We start from the raw sequence: 24620 nt of genomic DNA on the forward strand, positions 1-24620 counted from the left end.
AAGGAACGTAAGTTTGTGGCATCCAAGTAGATACAGTGGGAAAAATGCAGCCTGACACTTGTGTGCGAAGGACATTGACTAGAAAGATGTAATTGGAAATGGTCTAGCTAGGGAAAGTTAGCGACTGATGAGCACATGGTGATACCTAGTAAATCATTGTAGACTGAAACGCAACTCAAATTACGTGCCGTGACAGTTTACTTTCATCAAAGATATTCCCATGGTACGGAAAACAATAAAAAGCCGTGAACTTCGTTCGGAATCGTTCATTGAGTAGTAAATAGATAATCTGAGACGGGTTACATAATCGAGCGTCATTTCTTAGTACCAACATAGAGTAAACAGTACCTATTAAAAAGAACCAGTTCTGAACAATATCTTTTACAGCTTCAAGGGGCCAAGTGGGTTAAAGTATTGATCGGTGATTCACATAATTCACAGTATTTTTTGCTTGCAACGAGTGAAGACGTTGCTATGGTGTCCAGTTCATAATAATGGATTGACTGTCACTATCTAACATAAGAAATAGAAAGGGTTAGAACATTTTTATCGCTACGTCAGTCAGCTGTCAGCAGAAGTCGTGTACTGTTATGTTACAATCGTTAATGTCGATAAGTTACCATTCAATTCTTTAGCAGATGAATCCCGATAAGACTTGCTTCTGCATTAGAATGTGGCTACTCGATAGTACCAAGTTCGCGTACCTACAGTCTGTTCAATTTGTACGAATAACTGGTAATTTTTGTTGCAAATGAATTCTGCGAAATCACGTGTTACACATATTTTATGAGGTCAATACATTTTGAATTAAAGCATTAGTTTGTTCAATGCGACCAAATTGATTTTACATTAGTTATGTTTTGGTCATTTGCACAGCTGGATATCAAAACAAGTCGAGGCATTTTTGGATAATTTATTCATAACAAAGTCAGCTACGATCTACTCAAATTAGGTATATGGTACAAGTTCATCATTTACAAAAAATTCAGAATAGTATTGTATGCTCTTTAAATGCAAATCCGTTACTTCTTGTTTTCGTTCCTCCATATTAAGACGAAATCGTTTTGACCCTTTTTTAGTATTTATTTCTTAATTCTTCCATTTACTCATTGTTTTTGCTATACATATACTACGTACCCCTGATGAATCCTTGAATCAACAAAAAAGAGGACTTGTAATGCAGTAAATAATTCAGAAAAAGCAGGAATCTACTGAAATTGAACGTCATTTTCGAAAACAGGTATAATAAATTCGTTTTTCGCATATATTTTAGTTGAGCACTGCCCCGTAAAAATCAAACATTTTTCAGTTACAAAAATTCCAGAATAGTATAGCGATGTCTAAAAAACTGTTGATAACTTAACTCTTCGTATGCATGCGCTGGTTTTTTCTGATAATGAGGCGACGACATCGTTTTGATCCAATTCAATTTGACTAACCACAGCTGCACTTGTTCATTCTTCATTTTTTCTAAATTATCTACTTTAAACACTGTTTTGACCAGCCTGAAAATCCAAAATAAATCTTTGTAATCCAGTCGAAATTTACATGACTTCGCTCGATGAAGAACATAAGACTGGAAATTTTTTTACTGGTTCATTGGCTGGCCTAAAAACATATCATGAAGTTTGTCAAAAAAAATCAGGCCTGGAGTTTCGCGCAAAATTTTTGTTCTTGTTGAAAAAATTGGAGAAATGATTGTTCTACACGTTGGACGAGTTTCAAAGCATTTCATTGAAAATTCACAGAATTAATAGCGATAAACAAAACGATCGATGTCCGTGTTTATAGGTAATTTACAAGTAAACTACCAACGATACGTGATTTTTGTATGGGACTAATTTTACAGAGGGCAACATGACGGACAATTTTTGCAAGAACCATTTTTTTTTTAAGACCAACGGAAAAAAATACGTGAAATTACAACTTCATCAATTTTCAAAAAAATGCGACGCGAAAATCCGAACCTCATTTTTTTGACAAACCTTATGATATGTTCGTAGGCATCTAATGAACCTGTAAAACAATTTCCGGCCTTAGCTACTTCGTCGAATGAAGACTTTCGAATTTCCGTACATTCTGTATTAAACATCAACTTAGCAAATTGTGCATATATTGTGTCATGCCTTTCGTTTTTATTTGTTGTTGCAAAATCGACAATGAATCGAAGTTGGAAGCAAGTCTTCTCCTTCATTGTGAATTCACTTTATACGTGCTTAGTGTGTTTCCCAAATAAACAGGATTTAAGTGCTAATTTGTAGCAGCTGTTGAACTCTGAGAAAATGAGTTCTAAACAAAAAATACAAATGAAATTTCTACGCGGTTGTGGTTATCTTGAGTCATATCCGACTTCGGAGCATTACACGTATCATACATTGTGTTCATCAATGATCATGATAGGGTTATGCAGGAAAATAATTACGCAGTGCTTGCGAAAAAATATACATAGGTATACTGAATACTTTGTTGCACATGATATACAACGCTAGATTTTACGCAGTGAGTTGTTTCTACGTACATTTGCGTATATCGATCACAAGTGATAGCATAAGACTAATTTATGTATCTGAACGGAAAAAAAGTTGCAGAGGTGAATCAACTACCTTTGTGTTCTTTCCTTTTCTCAATAGCAATTTCCAAAACATCATTAATTACCTCATGTTCTTTTTTTTCTGTTTTGCGTCAAGTTATGAATTTTACCGGTTTCTGCAGTATCGAAAAATCAACACTTTGTTTACATAACTATTACTAGTAAAGCTGTAATCGAAATTAGATTTAAAATATTATCAACATCATGAAAGTTCTGGTAATTAATATGTATCATTTGCACATATTTTTTTTTTTTTTTTGGAGCACGTATGAAAAATAATTTTTCTTACAGTTGTTCACTGGTCAAATCTTATCAACACGAATTATTGTAGGTTTTACGTCATTGCAAAATTCTTTTAGGATGACGTACAGGAAACTCGCTTTTTATACATGCCGATGTGCAATTTAATCACACGGCATGTATTTATACCGGTCTATACATATTATACAGCTATAAAACAAAAATCACGCAATCGGTAATTAACGTCTGTCACGTTGTAATTGAAAATTGTATTCGTTTCAAATGACAAGCAAACGAACAGCAAGAATCCAAAAGAATCCAAAAAATACAACGTTGGTGAAGTACAGTATTTGTGGCGTTTTTTTTCTTTAAATTTTTTTTTTTTTTATTTTTTTTTTTTATCTAATTGGATGCCTTGAGATAAAAATGCATGCTATATATTCATAGCATTCGGCAGCTTGCTATCCAAGTCTGAAATTTTACCAGCTCTAGTGCATGGAATAAGATTTTGAGATAATTTTGCTGACATTATTACCCTCCTTTTCATTATTGAAACCTTTTGTGGATAAATGTCCATTTAGAAAGTTACATATATGAATTTCAAATGCGGGCCTGGTTAAATGTAACGTGATTTTAATATTTGAAGAAAACGATGTATGCAAATGTTTAACTACGTGCACTCAACGTTGAAGTGAAATTTTCCAAATTACCGCACCAGTTACGAAATTAATTTATGCGGTAGTCAGTTCAATTAATTTTCATCGCCTTCCTTCGCATTGCCAGTTAGTTTACATCCGGCCGTCCACGGTTTTTTTTTTTTTTTTCTTTACCGAGGCATGTGTAAATCTTCCTCCAACGGAACGCCGTGCTGTTTATCATTATGATATAAAATCAGCCTTTCATGAGTTGTGGTAAATCGCTGTGTTCGTGACTGGAGGAATAGTTCTTGGTGATTTGTTAATTTTTTTGATTCTACGTCGATAATCTGATAATTGAATGAGAATTTTATTCAAATTTAAATGCAGATGATTCAAGTCTTGATTCGGAATTAATTTAATTCTTTACACCGAGAAACTAATATTTCGCAAGAATATTTTCATAAAACCGAATGGGTTGTGCTGTGAGATTGCTAACAAAACAAGTTGTTCGATCATTTTATGGATTTGATTATTCATTTGCGTTTCGTTGCGCTACCATATACTTGGAGGCTTTATCATCGCTATAAATAAAATACCGGAGGATCGTAAAAGACGACACTCAAATTTGAATTTCAAACTATATCGAGAGAAACTGCGATATGGAACACAGTGTCGTAGTCAGAGTGAAAAAAGCGGGGCCCTTATACCGGAAGTAACGTAGAACGAAGCCAAAAATTTCGTCGTAAATAAATATATCAATTTTTGGATGTTTGCCACCCTAACATTTTCCCAGTTCTTACCAATTCGAACGAATGCTTGACAAAACGGAACGGAGGAGAAAACAGAACTACGTGAAAGAAGATGAAGAAATTACAAAGTTGAAATTCGTAATCTAACGATGCATTTTCAGAATGATTCGTCATTTTGCAACTGTTCAAATGTCTCAACTTCAGCAAACTGTAATACAGTATCAGTAAACTGATATTTTGCGAATTCAACCCCTTCAAAGTTATTCAACAGTTGCGAAACAGGTGATAATTTTCAATTCAACGTTACTCACTTCATCTTCGTGAGAAATGAATGTATAATGTATAATTTACAATGCCACCACTGTTTTATATTAAATCGCAGTACTTCTGTAAGTTCTCAACCGCTGCAGATGGCAGGAAGTTGAAATTATTTGACAATAGTCTGAGTCTGAGTCTAAGTCTGAGAATAATAAACCTGATATGGCGTATCAAGAAATTGATTTGGACTTTTTCGAGATTTGTTGAAAATTCTGGCAAAATAAAAAGAGCTCAATCGTGTGTTTTTTCTTTTCTTTTTGCAATCTGTTGACTCTAATATCTTTTACTGCCAGAGTCGATTTATAACTTTGTAATGTTTATTCTACTAACTGCGTAAGCGGGAACTCAGTAAATTCAACCAGATTCGATCTTCGAAATTGTAACTTTTGAAACAACGATTCCGGTGACTTGGGATAGTATGCAATCGTTTCCACTCGAAAATTACGTGAATGTAGCCTGTGTACATAAATTGCAATTTTCGAAATCGATGAGAATTTTGTCAAAAATTCAAAGGGACCAATCTTCAATTTCTTAAGATTTGTGAATTCAAAAAATTATTCGTCTCAAAATAGGTTGCTAAGAGTTTGTTAGTTTGTTTTTTTTTTTTTTTTGTTCTTTTACTCACTCGTTTTTACCGGATTTACAAAAGATATATCGACCGCCGGAGGATCAAAAGCCGGAAAAACAAGATGAGATATCTCAATTTTTCGAATGTGAATTTGAAATTAACAATCATGACGAATTGAGATTGCCCTCAATTGATTATTTACACAAAATTACGTAGACATAGCATTTGCATGAATGGATTTGAGTGTTGTTCGAAATTCGTCAAAATCGGGGAAGGGGGGGGGGCGATGAAGTCCAAGAGCTGATCTTTACTGTTTTTAGGATTATTGTAGCCAAACAAAATTGCTCTTTTTCACTTATTGAAGCCTTAAGGGGTCCACACGAGAGTCGCGAGGGTTTAAATTCCTGAACCCGTGTGAATTTTATACATATGTATATAAAATATACATATAATATATAGTTGTCTTTGTGCGTGTGTGTTATATATTTTAATTTCTAAGATAATTCCTTGGAGATATTGATTGAATATTTTTGTGAACGATACACAAGAACTTGACGTTACTGATTTTCTATGCTAAAAAATCCTTCAGCTGGGCCCGTAATCGATACTTTTTATTAATTGTGATACGTATAAGCAAATAGTAAGCTATTGAGATCTCGTTACAGAAACAAAACAAATAGATACTGGAATTATGAAAAAAAGTTCACCACCAGATATCGATGCTTCGATTCATACCGCTCAAACATACTTGCAAATTTGATCCGTATGAACAGATTTTCTTAGCTTATGAATTTTATAACTTGATAAACACTCAATGCATGACTGTCTCGTGAGGAAGTCTAATGAAAGTATTAATGTATTGCCGACTTAGTTCCTTAGAAGAAAGAAACACGTCCCAGGAAGTTATAATTATCATAAACAAAGTACTTTTTACATTTGCCAGCGCAAAATCGGTTATATGAGCTTTGAGCAGATAAGTTAAGGGGCTAAGGTTCCGGCCGAGGTGTTCGTCAAGGTAGCTGCAGACGCTTCGGCATGGACCAAATTTGCCCAAAACTCCATGCGCTCTTTAAAAAGAGAGTACTCCATCGACAGCGTAACTTCGGACTGGTTGCCTATTCGTAGATAATTGTCCATCGTCGAGTATTCAGTGCATGTGACATTTTCCTCAGAAGCCAAGACCGTTGGTGTCCTGAAAAGTCAGGGCATCGTTGGCTTTGAATTTGATACGATATTTCGAATTCTGAACAACTCACCCATTGATCGCGAATGATGTCCAGAGTTGCACCATGTTGTCCACCATTTCAAAATCAGTGTCAGTCAAATTATCACCTCCCACGATCGACCTCAGTGGAAAGAGGTAGATGACATCGTCGGTGTGCATAACGGCGTCGGGTATTCCCGCAGCGAGGCTGTAGGTCCCTCGATAATTGAACAAGTAAAAGTACTGGGGATTCACAGCCAGAGGAAGCTGCTGTTGGAGTCCGTCCAAGGTTGGATAGATGAAGTTAGCGTCGCCAACAAGACGAGTTAGGTTCGTGAGCAGCTGACGGCAAATCATATAGTCAGATATAGTCAATAGTGTCATTTTAGTGACTGGCGGGATTGGGGGGCTGACGACTCCATCGTTTTGTTGTTTGTACACAGCATTCCGAGAATATACGATATCACATGATCTCAAAGAATTATGGGTAGATTTCGGACGAATGCGAAAGATTTCATAGGATTCCATGAATTTCAGGAATTTCGTGTAATTGAAATTTCAGACCTCAAATGATTTCACAAGATTTCATTCGTCGTGTAGATACACTAGATTTCAAGGATCGTGAACCTTTTGGGCGAGAAAGACTTTTTCATAAGCATAATTTTTCACAGGAAAACATCGCTACTTTTGATCTCTAACACGATTAATTCATTCGCCTGAAAATTACACCACTGCAGAAAGTATCGTTTGTGTTGCCATAACTACAGCGGTTGGAAAATTTCAAATTCCTATTCGCACCGGCTTGGAATCTAAAGGCGCGTGACGAAAAGACAAATTTTGAGGGTCAAGATCTCACCCACCTCAGTCGAGTTTGTTGTAAAATCGTCGTTGAAATAAAACGTCTTCACAGCCTTGACCCAAGCGGCTCCTGAGTCTGTCTGATAATTCCAGGTCAACATCTCGGGCAGCACGAGATCGAAGTTATCCAACAAGTCATAAAACTTCTCGTCGTCGCTATACAACGCTGTTCAAACAGGCAAAAACGAAATGAATTTCAATTCAAAGTACATTAAGAAAAATTTGATTCAGTAAGTAACGTATCTTCACTACTGAGACCTTAATATCACTTCATTGTTGCATCTACATCAAACTATCTTGACCCTAGAACGATGATCTCATTTTATTTCTAGCTATTCGACTAACGGGGGTCGAAAACGCCGCAATCTTGTGAACTCCATCTCTCGGGTACATCATATCATTAAGGGTCCTATAGTCTCATTTTCTTCGTTTTTTAATAAAGAATCACGCGGTCCAAAAAAATTTTTGCTCAAGTTCCAACAAAGTGATCAAAAATCAGTTGGAAAGGTAAAAAAAGGGTAAGCTGTTCTCTTGCGACGAGAAATGTAAATTCATGTGTGGTATTTTTTTCACACCCCGTTGGCGTTCCAGGGTTGAAAATAACGAGGATGGATAGTACGAGTAACTGTATCAAGAAAGAACGGTAATACCTAATAGCTATTCTGACTACGGTAGCAAAATTAAAGTCATCATGAGCTGCATGGTAACTACAGCTAAAAATTATTTTAATAATAAAAATGTCGTCACTTCAAAATTTCAGTACTTGCAGTTGGACTAGCATCTTTGAAATATCGAGTACGTACCTCCGGTCATCAAGATCCCTTCGTCTCGGACGATTCCTGTCATCCAAGGCAAATCGCAGAATTCACCCTTCGCAAACAAGTTCGTAGGACTGTCGGTGAGCACCGCGCCTTCGATGTCTGGCTCGTCAGTCGGGCCCCACACAACAATTGGGATGAACTCCCACACGTTGAACTGTGAGGCTGAGGCGACGATATCCGAGGCATTAACGGTCCGCAAACACTCGATCAAGGCACTCGAGGTGTCGTTGTCACAGCCAACGTAGCCACCGAGCTGAAAAGCACGGCTTGCGTATCCTGCACTGGGCAAATGGGCCCAAGTCGACAGAGCCGACCCACTCTGCGTTATGTATCTGTGGAATAGTCCTGTGGATCGAAATGATTCGTGTCGTGAAGGTCCGTTCTGTAGTGATGAGGCTTATCTGCTCCTCTTGTTCGAGAAGAAATTAGCGCGGTTTTAATGTGGGAAAAATAACAGATCTACAGTGGACCGAAGTTAAATACAATCGAGCCACTAGAGTCGAATCCTGCTACAGACCAGTCACAGCGGAATTTTAAATGATTGCGTTTATTTAGAACAAAAATTTTCCTTCGCGAATCGTTAGAAAGGTGGGGGTCATCTCTACTAATTAACTGGATTTTCGGGAATCCATCCATCTACCTTCAATCGCCATCTTGAATTTACATGTAGATTCTCTTACTTGTTGAGTTACTCGTTCATTCTCAACTTTACGCTAGTAATGGTAGAAACCAATCTTGAAGCGATTTCTATTATCTACAACTTGGGCAATTACCATTTTTTCCGTAAGATTGATATTTCTCGATTTGGGCCTGCAGGAGTGGGGACGGGATTTGATGGTTTCATTATCTCGTTTATCATTGAAATTTACGTAGGAACGATGATGAACAAACTTAGAGGGATTTGATCATCGTTTATGCATGAAAGTTGACAATAAATATGACGCCGCAATAATTAGATTTCACCTCCACTTTTTTCGGTTATAAATATAAAAATAGTTATCCTAGAAACAAAAAACACCACCCAAGTTATAAAATTCCCTACAAGTTGGTTTCTTATTGTTCGTGCGTAAAAGTAAACAATAGACAGGATAAGACGATGATTGAATTTCACATCTCCCTCCCCCCTCCGCCACCCATCTCCAAACGATTTGTGAAGGAAAATCATCTTCCAAATTGATGCACTTTCAACGCTTATTTCCGTTCAAAGTGACCGGACTATTGTCACTGAGGTATCGTCAACACGTGAGACCAGTAATTGGTGAAATTATTATTCAAACCTAAGAAACAGGGATAATTTTGGCCATTTCCACTTACATAAGTCTCGTGCGTTGTTGTAAAGTTTCGAGACAGTAATTTGCAGGTTGATACATAGCTTTGTATATCATGAAATATCTTACTTTTAATTGACGAACATTCGAGATCGTGATTTGTACTGACTCTTGAATGTCCGTCATTGCCAGTGAGTTAATTATAAATTATCGAATCGAGTTCTTCCATAATGCCTAACAATATGACCGCCGACTTTGGCATGTGTGTGAAAATATTTCAGGTGACGTACTCTGTAATGGTTACCGGTCGAGAAAACTACACAAATGTGACGCCATTTTATTGTTCTTCTTTTTTTTCATCAGAAGTCAAATTCACGTCGCACTTGAAAATGATGAGTCTGCCAACATATCGATATTAGAAATAGAATGATTCGTCTGTTTTCCTTTTCGCCATATTGAATTAGTCATTTCGAATTTCGAAAGAAGGAAGGGATGTTTCCGATGTATTCAAAGAGCCTAACAAGAGATTTGTTGAGCTTAAGAGTCTTGATCTGAATCAAGACAGTAAAGTAAACCTGTTTTCACCTTCCGCCGCTTTCGAGAGTGACAAGAGATGAACGGAAGCGCTTCCAGCACTTTGTCCAAAAAGTGTGACTTGATCAGGATCACCGCCAAAGTATTCGATGTTGTTTTGCACCCACTTGAGAGCCAGGATCTGGTCCTTTAGCCCCCAATTCCCAGCCGCCACTTCGTTGCCAGTACTCAGAAATCCTAAAGCCCCGATCCGATAGTTCGGCAGGGCGAGTACGATATCAGAATCCAAAAGGTAGTCTGGCGAGAAAGTGGCAGAGCTTGAACTGCCGTGTAAAAAAGCTCCTCCATGGATCCAAACCATCACTGGAAGCAGAGTGCTTGTGTTCACCGGAAGCTGTGAAGATTTGAGGTCATAAGAGGTTAAAAATATTGGCTTGAAAATGCAGTGCGAAATCAATTAATTCTTAGTGGATGCAGAATATTGAAATATCACTTTCATAGCTCCCTTGCAGTGGAAGATAACTTTCATATATTCGGTTGGTAATCAATCTAACTAGTGTTCTTTTCTTGTTTGTTCTAGGTGAGTGCAGTTCCGTTCGTTGATGCAGTTCAAAATGACTCGTGAGTATTGTAATTGTATCAGTCGAATCAGTCAAGCATCTTCGAACCTCTCAAATCACGCGATAAAGTGATATCGATTTTAAAATTTTGTGTTTATCAACCTGTGGCGTGTAAACGTTGAGGTACAGACAATCTTCGCTGCCCAATGTGCTACCAAACGCCTGGGGACATTCGTTTCCATCTGCAGTGGCATTTAGAGTCCCGTTCCAAGCTCCGGCTGCCACGGGGTTCGCGAATCTGACGTGAATAAAATTGAGAATCTAATTAAAGAAAGGTAGAACACTGAAATGTAACGCTTTTGTGCGATACGTTTCAAAGTCCATACAACACGGAAAAAAAATTCTGTTCGGCGAGCTGTATTCTACAGCTCCAGTAACTATACGCACTTTACGGTCTATCTTGTAGTTACAGCAACTATATATTAGTCAGCTCTGATAGCTGCAAGTTGTTCAGCTCTCACAGCTGAATGGTTTTGCTCTAAGAGCTGTAAGTTGCGCTGTGCTCTGGTGCGTTGACATATTTCATAACCTTCAAATTTCATGAGTATGATTTAAATACAGTTGATAGATAATTGTTTAAATAGTCCATTCAAATATGTAAATGACACTGAATAAATAATGATAATAATGATGAAAAATAATACTAATAGCAATATAATTGTACTATTTAATAATAAGCGCTGTGAGCGGAGCCGAAAAATTCTGGTCTAGCTCTTCGAACGAAGCTGTTTAGCTGAGAGAGCTGAACAACGTACAGCTATGACAGCTGACTAACAGTCAGTTATACGAACCATGCAGTGCTCTTCCAATAACAGAACGTTTAGTTCGACGAACTGTTTACAACTAACTATCTAATATTTAGTTCCACGAGCTGAATTTTTTCTTCCGTGAATGGAATGGCGTCATCGTCAACTCAATTACATGTTTATCTTATCGACTTGCGACACAACCCAAAATTCATGTCGTACCACGTATGTAGTATCGTATTCAATGACCGCCGTTAAACTTCTCTCAGATAATTCACACCCAACTTTTAACATCGTTTGTTTTATTCGTACATAATTTACGAATATGCTATTTCGGCAAACCTGAGATTTCCAATCGGTGGCTGGCCATACGGAATCCCGAGGAAAGCGGAAATGCTCCGATTGTTTCTAGTGGTGATAGTCGTGCCCAGCAGGTTACCCTGAAGAATCGTCACTTCTGGCTCACCATAACTTGTACCGAAAAATAATAAACTTGACAAGATTGTAAAGAGGACACATTTCACCGTCACTCGCAACACCATCGTGAAAAATGTCTGCTGTCTCGCAGTTGAGCAAATTTCCAACTGCTGTTTTTCTTTGCTTGGCTTATGTGCCGTGTCGCGCAACAAAATGAGTGTGAAATCTATAAAGATTGAGTTGTGGTCAAGTGTTATCTTCTTTAATTTTCGTATCCAAGTGACAAAGGCCAGATTTTCGCATGCATATAAGTTATACTGACACTGTATTCAAAGTGACCGTCATGGAACTAACCAGAAGTAATGAATGTTCTTGAAGCATTTTTACTGCTTGAAGAATATGTCTGCTTCGCAATAAATGGAACCATTGTTCGTCGGTTGACCTCTCTCTGATATTCCTCAAATCTTTCTGTAGGTCACTTATTCAATGTAAAAACAAAACACCGTATTTATATTTAATACTAATCGGTGTCGATCGACACTTAAGAAAATAAGTATAATATCTGCTCAAGACTCTGACCAATTGATACTAGTTCAACCTATCTATTATCTAATCCCCAATTCCAATTTATTCCAAAGTCAGCTACGATCCACTCAAATTAGGTATATGGTACAAGCTCATCATTTACAAAAAATTTAGAATAGTATTATATGCTCTTTAAATGCAAATCCGTTACTTCTTGTTTTCGTTCCTCCATATTAAGACGAAATCGTTTTGACCCTTTTTTAGTATTCATTTCTTAATTCTTCCATTTACTCATTGTTTTTGCTATACATATACTACGTACCCCTGATAAATCCTTGAATCAACAAAAAAGAGGACTTGTAATGCAGTAAATAATTCAGAAAAAGCAGGAATCTACTGGAATTGAACGTCATTTTCGAAAACAGGTATAATAAATTCGTTTTTCGCATATATTTTACCTGAGCACTGCCCCGTAAAAATCAAACATTTTTCAGTTACAAAAATTCCAGAATAGTATAACGATGTCTAAAAAACTGTTGATAACTCAACTCTTCGTATGCATGCGCTGGTTTTTTCTGATAATGAGGCGACGACATCGTTTTGATCCAATTCAATTTGACTAACCACAGCTGCACTTGTTCATTCTTCATTTTTTCTAAATTATCTACTTCAAACATTGTTTTGACCAGCCTGAAAATCCAAAATAAATCTTTGTAATCCAGTCGAAATTTACATGACTTCGCTCGATGAAGAACACAAGACTGGAAATTTTTTTACTGGTTCATTGGCTAGCCTAGAAACATATCATGAAGTTTGTCAAAAAAATCAGGCCTGGAGTTTCGCGCAAAATTTTTGGTCTTGTTGAAAAAATTGGAGAAATGATTGTTCTACACGTTGGACGAGTTTCAAAGCATTTCATTGAAAATTCACAGAATTAATAGCGATAAACAAAACGATCGATGTCCGTGTTTATAGGTAATTTACAAGTAAACTACCAACGATACGTGATTTTTGTATGGGACTAATTTTACAGAGGGCAACATGACGGACAACTTTTGCAAGAACCATTTTTTTTCTAAGACCAACGGAAAAAAATACGTGAAATTACAACTTTATCAATTTTCAAAAAAATGCGACGCGAAAATCCGAACCTCATTTTTTTGACAAACTTTATGATATGTTACTAGGCATCTAATGAACCTGTAAAACAATTTCCGGCCTTAGCTACTTCGTCGAACGAAGACTTTCGAATTTCCGTACATTCTGTATTAAACATCAACTTAGCAAATTATGCATATATTGTGTCATGCCTTCCGTTTTTATTTATTGTTGCAAAATCAACAGTGAATCGAAGTTGGAAGCAAGTCTTCTCCTTCATTGTGAATTCACTTTATACGTGCTCAGTGTGTTTCCTAAATGAACAGGATTTAAGTGCTAATTTGTAGCAGCTGTTGAACTCTGAGAAAATGAGTTCTGAACAAAAAATGCAAATGAAATTTCTACGCGGTTGTGGTTATCTTGAGTCATATCCGACTTCGGAGCATTACACATATCATACAATGTGTTCATCAATGATCATGATAGGGTTATGCAGGAAAATAATAACGCAGTGCTTGCGAAAAAATATACATAGGTATACTGAATACTTTGTTGCACATGATATACAACGCTAGATTTTACGCAGTGAGTTGTTTCTACGTACATTTGCGTATATCGATCACAAGTGACAGCATAAGACTAATTTATGTATCTGAACGGAAAAAAAGTTGCAGAGGTGAATCAACTACCTTTGTGTTCTTTCCTTTTCTCAATAGATCGTTTACATCAAGAGTAATATGCAAAATAACTTGATCATGGCAATTTCCAAAACATCATTTATTACCTCATGTTCTTTTTTTTTCTGTTTTGCGTCAAGTTATGAATTTTACCGGTTTCTGCAGTATCGAAAAATCAACACTTTGTTTACATAACTATTACAAGTAAAGCTGTAATCGAAATTAGATTCAAAATATTATCAACATCGTGAAAGTTCTGGTAATTAATATGTATCATTTGCACATATTTTTTTTTTTTTTTTTTTGGAGCACCCATGCAAAATAATTTTTCTTACAGGTGTTCACTGATCAAATTTTATCAACACGAATTATTGTAGGTTTTACGTGATTGCAAAATATTTTTAGGATGACGTACAGGAGACTCGCTTTTTATACATGCCGATGTGCAATTTAATCACACGGCATGTATTTATACCGGTCTATACATATTATACAGCTATAAAACAAAAATCACGCAATCGGTAATTAACGTCTGTCACGTTGTAATTGAAAATTGTATTCGTTTCAAATGACAAGCAAACGAACAGCAAGAATCCAAAAGAATCCAAAAAATACAACGTTGGTGAAGTACAGTATTTGTGGCGTTTTTTTTCTTTAAATTTTTTTTTTTTTTATTTTTTTTTTTATCTAATTGGATGCCTTGAGATAAAAATGCATGCTATATATTCATAGCATTCGGCAGCTTGCTATCCAAGTCTGAAATTTTACCAGCTCTAGTGCATGGAATAAGATTTTGAGATAATTTTGCTGACATTATTACCCTCCTTTTCATTATTGAAACCTTTTGTGGATAAATGTCCATTTAGAAAGTTACATATATGAATTTCAAATGCGGGCCTGGTTAAATGTAACGTGATTTTAATATTTGAAGAAAACGATGTATGCAAATGTTTAACTACGTGCACTCAACGTTGAAGTGAAATTTTCCAAATTACCGCACCAGTTACGAAATTAATTTATGCGGTAGTCAGTTCAATTAATTTTCATCGCCTTCCTTCGCATTGCCAGTTAGTTTACATCCGGCCGTCCACGGTTTTTTTTTTTTTTTTCTTTACCGAGGCATGTGTAAATCTTCCTCCAACGGAACGCCGTGCTGTTTATCATTATGATATAAAATCAGCCTTTCATGAGTTGTGGTAAATCGCTGTGTTCGTGACTGGAGGAATAGTTCTTGGTGATTTGTTAATTTTTTTGATTCTACGTCGATAATCTGATAATTGAATGAGAATTTTATTCAAATTTAAATGCAGATGATTCAAGTCTTGATTCGGAATTAATTTAATTCTTTACACCGAGAAACTAATATTTCGCAAGAATATTTTCATAAAACCGAATGGGTTGTGCTGTGAGATTGCTAACAAAACAAGTTGTTCGATCATTTTATGGATTTGATTATTCATTTGCGTTTCGTTGCGCTACCATATACTTGGAGGCTTCATCATCGCTATAAATAAAATACCGGAGGATCGTAAAAGACGACACTCAAATTTGAATTTCAAACTATATCGAGAGAAACTGCGATATGGAACACAGTGTCGTAGTCAGAGTGAAAAAAGCGGGGCCCTTATACCGGAAGTAACGTAGAACGAAGCCAAAAATTTCGTCGTAAATAAATATATCAATTTTTGGATGTTTGCCACCCTAACATTTTCCCAGTTCTTACCAATTCGAACGAATGCTTGACAAAACGGAACGGAGGAGAAAACAGAACTACGTGAAAGAAGATGAAGAAATTACAAAGTTGAAATTCGTAATCTAACGATGCATTTTCAGAATGATTCGTCATTTTGCAACTGTTCAAATGTCTCAACTTCAGCAAACTGTAATACAGTATCAGTAAACTGATATTTTGCGAATTCAACCCCTTCAAAGTTATTCAACAGTTGCGAAACAGGTAATAATTTTCATTTCAACGTTACTCACTTCATCTTCATGAGAAATGAATGTATAATGTATAATTTACAATGCCACCACTGTTTTATATTAAATCGCAGTACTTCTGTAAGTTCTCAACCGCTGCAGATGGCAGGAAGTTGAAATTATTTGAAAATAGTCTGAGTCTGAGTCTAAGTCTGAGAATAATAAACCTGATATGGCGTATCAAGAAATTGATTTGGACATTTTTCGAGATTTGTTGAAAATTCTGGCAAAATGAAAAGAGCTCAATCGTGTGTTTTTTCTTTTCTTTTTGCAATCTGTTGACTCTAATATCTTTTACTGCCAGAGTCGATTTATAACTTTATAATGTTTATTCTACTAACTGCGTAAGCGGGAACTCAGTAAATTCAACCAGATTCGATCAACGGCAGAGAATGTACGATAAAACTTCGACGTTATTGCTTAATTGTAACTTTTGAAACAACGATTCCGGTGACTTGGGATAGTATGCAATCGTTTCCACTCGAAAATTACGTGAATGTAGCCTGTGTACATAAATTGCAATTTTCGAAATCGATGAGAATTTTGTCAAAAATTCAAAGGGACCAATCTTCAATTTCTTAAGATTTGTGAATTCAAAAAATTATTCGTCTCAAAATAGGTTGCTAAGAGTTTGTTAGTTTGTTTTTTTTTTTTTTTGTTCTTTTACTCACTCGTTTTTACCGGATTTACAAAAGATATATCGACCGCCGGAGGATCAAAAGCCGGAAAAACAAGATGAGATATCTCAATTTTTCGAATGTGAATTTGAAATTAACAATCATGACGAATTGAGATTGCCCTCAATCGATTATTTACACAAAATTACGTAGACATAGCATTTGTATGAATGGATTTGAGTGTTGTTCGAAATTCGTCAAAATCGGGGAAGGGCGGAGAGGGGGGGGGGGGGGGGGGGGCGAAGAAGTCCAAGAGCTGATCTTTACTGTTTTTAAGATTATTGTAGCCAAACAAATTGCTCTTTTTCACTTATTGAAGCCTTGAGGGGTCCACATGAGAGTCGCGAGGGTTTAAATTCCCGAACCCGTGTGAATTTTATACATATGTATATAAAATATACATATAATATATAGTTGTCTTTGTGCGTGTGTGTTATATATTTTAATTTCTAAGATAATTCCTTGGAGATATTGATTGAATAATTTTGTGAACGATACACAAGAACTTGACGTTACTGATTTTCTATGCTAAAAAATCCTTCAGCTGGGCCCGTAATCGATACTTTTTATTAATTGTGATACGTATAAGCAAATAGTAAGCTATTGAGATCTCGTTACAGAAACAAAACAAATAGATACTGGAATTATGAAAAAAAGTTCACTACCAGATATCGATGCTTCGATTCATACCGCTCAAACATACTTGCAAATTTGATCCGTATGAACAGATTTTCTTAGCTTATGAATCTAATAACTTGATAAACACTCAATGCAAGACTGTCTCGTGAGAAAGTCAAATGAAAGTATTAATGTATTGCCAACTTAGTTCCTTAAAAGAAAGAAACACGTACCAGGAACTTATAATTATGATAAACGAAGTACCTCGTACATTTGCCAGCGCAAAATCGGTTATATGAGCTTTGAGCAGATAAGTTACGGGGCCAAGGTTCCGGCCGAGGTGTTCCTCAAGGTGGCTGCAGACGCTTCGGCATGGACCAAATTCGCCCAAAACTCCATGCGCTCTTTGAAAACAGAGTACTCCATCGACAGTGTAACTTCAGACTGGTTGCCTATTCGTAGATAATTGTCCATCGTCGTGTATTCAGTGTATGTGACATTTTCCTCAGAAGCCAAGACCGTTGGTGTCCTGAAAAGTCAGGGCATCGTCAGCTTTTAATTTGATACGATATTCCGAATTCTGAACAACTCACCCATTGATCGCGAATGATGTCCAGAGTTGCACCATGTTGTCCACCATTTCGAAATCAGTGTCGGTCATAATATCACCTCCCAGGATCGACCTCAGTGGAAAGAGGTAGATGACATCGTCGGTGTGCACAACGGCGTCGGGTATTCCCACGTTGAGGCTGTAGGTCCCTCGATAATTGAACAAGTAAAAGTACTGGGGATTCACAGCCAGAGGAAGCTGCTGTTGGAGTCCGTCCAAGGTTGGATAGATGAAGTTAGCGTCGCCAACAAGACGAGTTAGGTTCGTGAGCAGCTGACGGCAAATCATATAGTCAGATATAGTCAATAGTGTCATTTAAGTGACTGGCGGGATTGGGGGGCTGACGACTCCATCGTTTTGTTGTTTGTACACAGCATTCCGAGAATATACGATATCATACGATCTCAAAGAATTATGGGTAGATTTCGGACGAATGCGGAAGATTTCATTGGATTCCATGAATTTCAGGAATTTCGTGTAATTGAAGTTTCAGACCTCAAATGATTTCATAAGATTTCATTCGTCGTGTAGATACACTAGATTTCAAGGATCGTAAACCTTTTGGGCGAGATAGACTTTTTCATAAGCATAATTTTTCACAGGAAAAAATCGCTACTTTTGATCTCTAACACGATTAATTAATTCGCCTGAAAAGTACACCACTGCAGAAAATATCGTTTGTGTTGCCATAACTACAGCGGTTGGAAAATTTCAAATTCCTATTCGCACCGGCTTGGAATCTAAAGGCGCGTGACGAAAAGACAAATTTTGAGGGTTAAGATCTCACCTACCTCAGTTGAGTTTGTTGTAAAATCGTCGTTAAAATAAAAGTTCTTCACAGCCTTGACCCAAGCGGCTCCTGAGTCTGTCTGATAATTCCAGGTCAACATCTCGGGCAGCACAAGATCGAAGTTATCCAAAAAGTCATAAAACTTTTCATCGTCGCTATAGAACGCTGTTCAAGCAGGCAAAAATGAAATGAATTTCAATTCAAAGTACATTGAGAAAAATTTAATTCAGTAAGCAACCTATCTTCACTACTGAGACCTTAACATCACTTCATCGTTGCATCAACATTAAACTATTTTGACCCTAGAACGATAATCTCATTTTATTTTCACCTATTCGACTAACGGGGGTCGAAAACGCCGCAATCTTGTGAACTCTATCTCTCGGGTACATCATATCATTAAGGGTCCTATAGTCTCATTTTTTTCGTTTTTTAATAAAGAATCACGCGGTCCAAAAAAATTTTTGCTCAAGTTCCAACAAAGTGATCAAAAATCAGTTGAAAAGGTAAAAAAGGGTAAGCTGTTCTCTTGTGACGAGAAATGTAAATTCATGTGTGGTGTTTTTTCACACCCCGTTAGCGTTCCAGCGTTGAAAATAACGAGGATGGATAGTACGAGTAACTGTATCAAGAAAGAACGGTATTACGTAATAGCTATTCTGACTACGGTAGCAAAATTAAAGTCATTATGAGCTGCATGGTAACTACAGCTAAAAATTATTTTAATAATAAAAATGTCTGGGCAGAGAGAAAAATGAAATGGAAGTTGAGGGAGATAGCAGCTAGTGAGGAGAGAAGGGGAAACAGAGTGAGAATAGGGTATGCAAGGATCTGGATAGAAGGGAAAATGTGGAAGTGGGATGAGATAGGAGAGGTGCTTAGAGATGGTACAGGGAGAGCGAGGGAAGGGGGGCAAAGGGAGGGGAGGGGAAAAGTAGGGGAAAGCGATAGGGAAAGGTCAGCAAGCGAGGAGAGACAAGAGGGAAGTACAGAAGCACAGGGAAGGGTACGTAGGGAAAGGCAGTCGGGGGAATGGGTAGTGGGGGGGGACAGAGGCAGGCGGGGAGGGAGATAAGGAGGAGAGAGAGGGGAGTAGGCGAGACAGTAAGGGAGGGGTGGAAAGTAGCTTTTTGGAATGTGGCGGGGCTCGCGAGAAAGGATGAAGATTTCTGGAGGGGGCTAGGGGAGTGGGATGTAATATTTCTAATGGAGACATGGATAGAAAAGAAGGGGTGGGAAAGGATTAGAAATAAGTTGCCAGTAGGGTATAAATGGGAAGTGCAGTATGCGGTGCGAAAAAATAGGAAGGGAAGAGCAATAGGCGGAATGCTGTCAGGGGTAAGAAGGGAGATAGTAAGTGGGGAGGGAGGGAGGGAAGAGGTAAAAGAGGGCATGATAACAAGGAAAATAAGTGTAGGGGGGGAAAAATGGGTAGTAATAGGAATATACATAAATGGGGACCTAAAAGAGAAGATAGGGGAATTGAAGGAGCGGGCAGAAGAGATAGAGGGAGGGGTAAAAGTGTTAGTGGGGGGTGATTTTAATGCCAGGACAGGGCAGGAGGGGGGAGGATGCTGGGGAGAAGGAGAGGAGGAGAGTAGGAGTAGGAAATCAAAGGACAGGAAAATAAACTCGGAAGGTAGGCAGCTGGTGCAATTTTTAGAGGAGATAGGATGGGCAATAATGAACGGGAACATAGAGGGGGATGAGGAGGGGGAATTTACGTATGTAGGAGGGGCAGGGGTGACAGTGATAGACTACGCTATAGGAGACATCGAGGTGAGGGATAGGGTCAAAAGGATAGAGATTGGGGATAGGGTTGACTCGGATCATCACCCGGTAATAGTGTGGTTGAGGGGGGCAGTGGCTAGGACAAGGAAGGGAAAAAGAGTAGGGGGAACTAGTAGAGGAGACTGGACGGAGGAGGGTAGGATGAGGTTTAAAACAGAAGTCAAATGGGAGGGGATAGGAGAAGTGGATGTAGGGAAAGAGATAGAGAAAAGAATAAGGGAGTTTAGACGAGCCTTAGATGTAGGAGGGAGGGGGAGGGAAGCGAAAAAGGGATGGTGGGATGAGGAATGTAGGCGAAAAAAAGCGGAAGTTAGGCAGAGTCTAAGGAAATGGAGAAAGGGGGAGGGAGAAGGGGACGCGTATAGAAAGGGAAGAAGGGAATATAATAGGCTATGCGAGGAGAGAAAAAAGAAAGAAAATGAGGGATTCATAAAAGAAGCAGCGGAAGCAAAGACAGAAAGCAAGGTATGGGAGATAGTTAATAGGGAAAGAAAGAAGTGGAAGAGGGTGAATGAAGAAATAGGAGATCAGGAGTGGAGGGAGTATTTCATGGGATTATTAGGCGGGGTAGAAAGCAAGGTAACAGAAGGCGGGGAGTCGGTAAATAGGAAGGGGGACGGGGAAGGGGAGCTGCAGAGGGAAGAGATTAGAAAGGTGATAGGAAAGCTGAGGGATGGAAAGGCACCAGGGGGGGATGGAATAGTTAGCGAGGTATGGAGGTATGGGGGGGAAGAAATGGAGCAGTGGATATGGAAAACATGTAACAGAGTTTGGGTGGGGGAGGGCTGGCCAGAGGATTGGAGGGAGGGATTGATAGCGCCGATAGTTAAGAAGGGGGAGGGGAAAAGGGTAGAAGAGTATAGGGGGGTGACTTTGATGCCAACTCTATACAAGGTGTATGCGATGGCATTAGCGGATAGGTTAGAAAGAGAGGTAGAAGAAAAGGGCTTGATTCCACAAAACCAAACGGGTTTCAGAAAAGGCATGGGCACCATTGACAATATATACGTACTCAATTATTTAATCAATAGGCAGGTGGGAAAGGATAAGGGAAAGATGGTGGCGTTTTTTGTGGACCTGAAAGATGCTTTTGATTCAGTGAACAGGAAGGTGCTGTGGGAGACTATGGAAAGGAGAGGGGTGAGGGAAGGGCTAAGGGTAAGGATAGAGGAAATTTACAAGGAAACAAAGAGTCGAGTAAGGAGCGGGGGAAAGCTAGGAGAGGCGTTTTGGACAGCGAGGGGGGTAAGGCAGGGATGTCCGCTCAGTCCGCTTGTGTTCAACCTGCTGCTGGCGGACTTAGAAGAGGAAATGGGGAGAGGGAGAAGGGTTGGGGGGGTGGAGTTAGCCGGCGGCAGGGTATGCACTTTAGCCTATGCAGATGACATAGTGTTACCAGCGGAAAGTGAAGAGGAAATGGAGGTAATGATTAGGAAGTTAGAAAGGTATATGGATAGGAAAAGGCTGACGGTAAATGTAGGGAAATCAAAGATTATGAGATTTAGGAAAGGAGGCGGTAGAAGGAAAAACATAGATTGGAGATGGAAAGGGAAAAGGATAGAGGAGGTGAAAGAGTTCAGTTATTTAGGGTATAGAGTAAAGTGCAATGGGGGACAGGAAGCACAGGTGAAAGAGAGAGTACGGAAGGCAGGGGTAGTAATGAGGCAGGTATGGGGAATAGGAAAAAGAAGGTTTGGGAGGGATTGGGAAAAAAGGATTTGGTTATTTGACAGGCTAGTATGGACGGTAATAGAGTATGTATCGGAGATATGGGGGTGGAGGGAGTGGAGGGCGGTCGAGGCGGTACAGGATAGATTTTTGAGATGGACATTAGGAGTGGATGGGAGAACACCGGGTTATCTAGTAAGGGAGGAACTGCAGAGGGAGAAACTAAGGATTAGGGCAGGGAGAAGGGCATGGAATTTTGAAAGGAAGCTGGAGCGAGGGGAGGGTAGCGAGTTAGCTAGGAGATGCTGGGAAGAGATAAGGGACAAGGCAGAAGCTGGGAGGCAGGGATCGAGGTGGGAAAGAGAAAGGGAAAGTTTCTTTGCGGAAAGGGGAGTAGAGAGTAGAGAGGTAGCCGCGAGAAGGGAGAGGGGCGAGATGGAGTTTAGGGAAATAGAGGAGAGAGAGAGGGAAGAACAGAGAAAAGAGAGGTGGGAGAAAATAAGGGAATCGAGGTACAACAGATGGTACAGGCTAGTGAAAGGAGAAGGGATACCAGGATATCTGGGAAAGGGATGGGGAGAAAGTAGGTGGATAAGGGTGGCAAGATTTAGGTTAGGAAGCGAGATGAAGGAGGCAAGGTACTGGGAAGAAGAGGAAAAGAGAAGGTGTAGGGTGTGCGGGGGGGAGGAGGAAACATGGGAGCACGTATGGGAAAGGTGCGTAGGCTGGGATAGAAGGGAGGAAAGCTGGCAGGAGGTGGTGAGGGAGATGTTAGGTGAGGAGGGGGTGGGAGAAGTCTGGATGAGAGAATTGGAAAGGATCAGGGATGTACAAGAGAATGAAAGAGTGAGAGATGAATGGGAAATGGAAGTCGATTAGGATAAGGACGAATTAGGGAATAGAATAAGGTAAAATAGGATAAGGTTAAGTAAAGATAAGGATAAAAAGTAAGAAAAGGATAAGAGGGAAAGTAAGAGAATGGCAAGGCAATGGCACAGGACACAGGCAATTAGAAATTAAGTAAATTAAGTAAGGATAAGGTAGGAAGTAAGAATTAGGGTAAGAATAGGTTAAGAAAACATGTAAAAAAAAAAAAAAAAAAAAAATATTGTAAAGGAAGAGGAAAAGGGAAGTCCTTGTAACCCCAAGGGGAACAATAAAGATTACTACTACTAATAAAAATGTCGTCACTTCAAAATTTCAGTACTTGCAGTTGGACTAGCATCTTCGAAATATCGAGTACGTACTTCCGGTCATCAAGATCCCTTCGTCTCGGACGATTCCTGTCATCCAAGGCAAATCGCAGAATTCACCCTTCGCAAACAAGTTCGTAGGACTGTCGGTGAGCACCGCGCCTTCGATGTCTGGCTCGTCAGTCGGGCCCCACACAAAAAGTGGGACCGACTCCCACACGTAGAATTGTGAGGCTGAGGCGACGATATCCGAGGCATTAACGGTCCGCAAACACTCGATCAAGGCACTCGAGGTGTCGTTGTCACAGCCAACGTAGCCACCGAGCTGAAAAGCACGGCTTGCGTATCCTGCACTGGGCAAATGGGCCCAAGTCGACAGAGCCGATCCACTCTGTGTTATGTATCTGTGGAATAGTCCTGTGGATCGAAAAGATTCGTGTCGTGAAGGTCCGTTCTGTAGTGATAAGGTTTATCTGCTCCTCTTGTTCGAAAAGAAATTGCCGCGGTTTTAATGTGGGAAAAATAACAGATCTACAATGGACCAAGTTAAATACAAACGAGCCGCTAGAGCCGAATCCTCCTACAGACCAGCCACAGCGGAATTTTAAATGATTGCGTTCATTTAGAACAAAAATTTTCCTCCCCGAATCGTTAGAAAGGTGGGGGTCATCTCTACTAATAAACTGGATTTTTGGGAATCCATCCATCTACCTTCAATCGCCATCTTGAATTTACATGTAGATTCTCTTAGTTGTTAAGTTACTCGTTCATTCTCAACTTTACGCTAGTAATGGTACAAACCAATCTTGAAGCGATTTCTATTTTCTTCAACTTGGGCAATTACCATTTTTTCCGTAAGATTGATATTTCTCGATTTAGGCCTGCAGGAGTGGGGACGGGATTTAATGGTCTTATTATCTCGTTTATCATTGACTTTTACGTATGAACGACGATGAACAAACTTATAGGGATTTGATCATCGTTTATGCATGAAAGTTGACAATAAACGTGACGACGCAATAATTAGATTTCACCTCCACTTTTTTCGGTTATAATTATAAAAATAGTTATCCTAGAAATAAAAATCACCACCCAAGTTGTAGGGAATTTTATTCCCTACAAGTTGGTTTCTTATTGTTCGTGTGTAAAAGTAAACAATAGACAGGATCAGACGATAATTGAATTTATCATCTCCTCCCCCCCCCCCCCCTCCCCTCCGCCACCCATCACCAAACGATTTGTGAAGGAAAATAATGTTCCAAATTGATGCACTTTCAGCGCTTATTTCAGTTCATAGTGACCGGACTATTGTCACTGAGGCATCGTCAACACGTGAGACCAGTAATTGGTGAAATTATTATTCAAACGTAAGAAACAGGGATAATTTTGGCCATTTCCACTTACATAAGTCTCGTGCGTTGT

At 38.8% G+C, this 24620-nt stretch overlaps 2 protein-coding genes and 1 long non-coding RNA gene across 3 annotated transcripts in view; 1 reads left to right on the plus strand and 2 right to left on the minus strand.

The window, feature by feature from the left end:
* LOC124176644 (flotillin-2) overlaps nt 1-24620 on the plus strand; it is a 478641-nt gene that overhangs the window by 213059 nt on the left and 240962 nt on the right. The gene's annotated exons all lie outside the window — the stretch shown is intronic.
* LOC124176651 lies at nt 2453-16828 on the minus strand. Its single transcript, XR_006869427.1, has 2 exons — nt 13884-16828; nt 2453-2603 (listed from the first exon to the last, which is right to left on the minus strand). It is a non-coding gene; the product is annotated as an uncharacterized LOC124176651 (long non-coding RNA).
* Nucleotides 5387-7303, minus strand: LOC124176648 (esterase E4-like). Its single transcript, XM_046558219.1, has 3 exons — nt 7168-7303; nt 6360-6649; nt 5387-6295 (listed from the first exon to the last, which is right to left on the minus strand). Exons 1-3 carry the CDS (start codon nt 7264-7266, stop codon nt 6082-6084), a joined length of 603 nt encoding a protein of 200 aa, XP_046414175.1. The 5' UTR covers nt 7267-7303; the 3' UTR covers nt 5387-6081.

Source organism: Neodiprion fabricii, chromosome 2 (assembly GCF_021155785.1).
Source record: "Neodiprion fabricii isolate iyNeoFabr1 chromosome 2, iyNeoFabr1.1, whole genome shotgun sequence".
Lineage (NCBI taxonomy): Eukaryota > Metazoa > Arthropoda > Insecta > Hymenoptera > Diprionidae > Neodiprion > Neodiprion fabricii.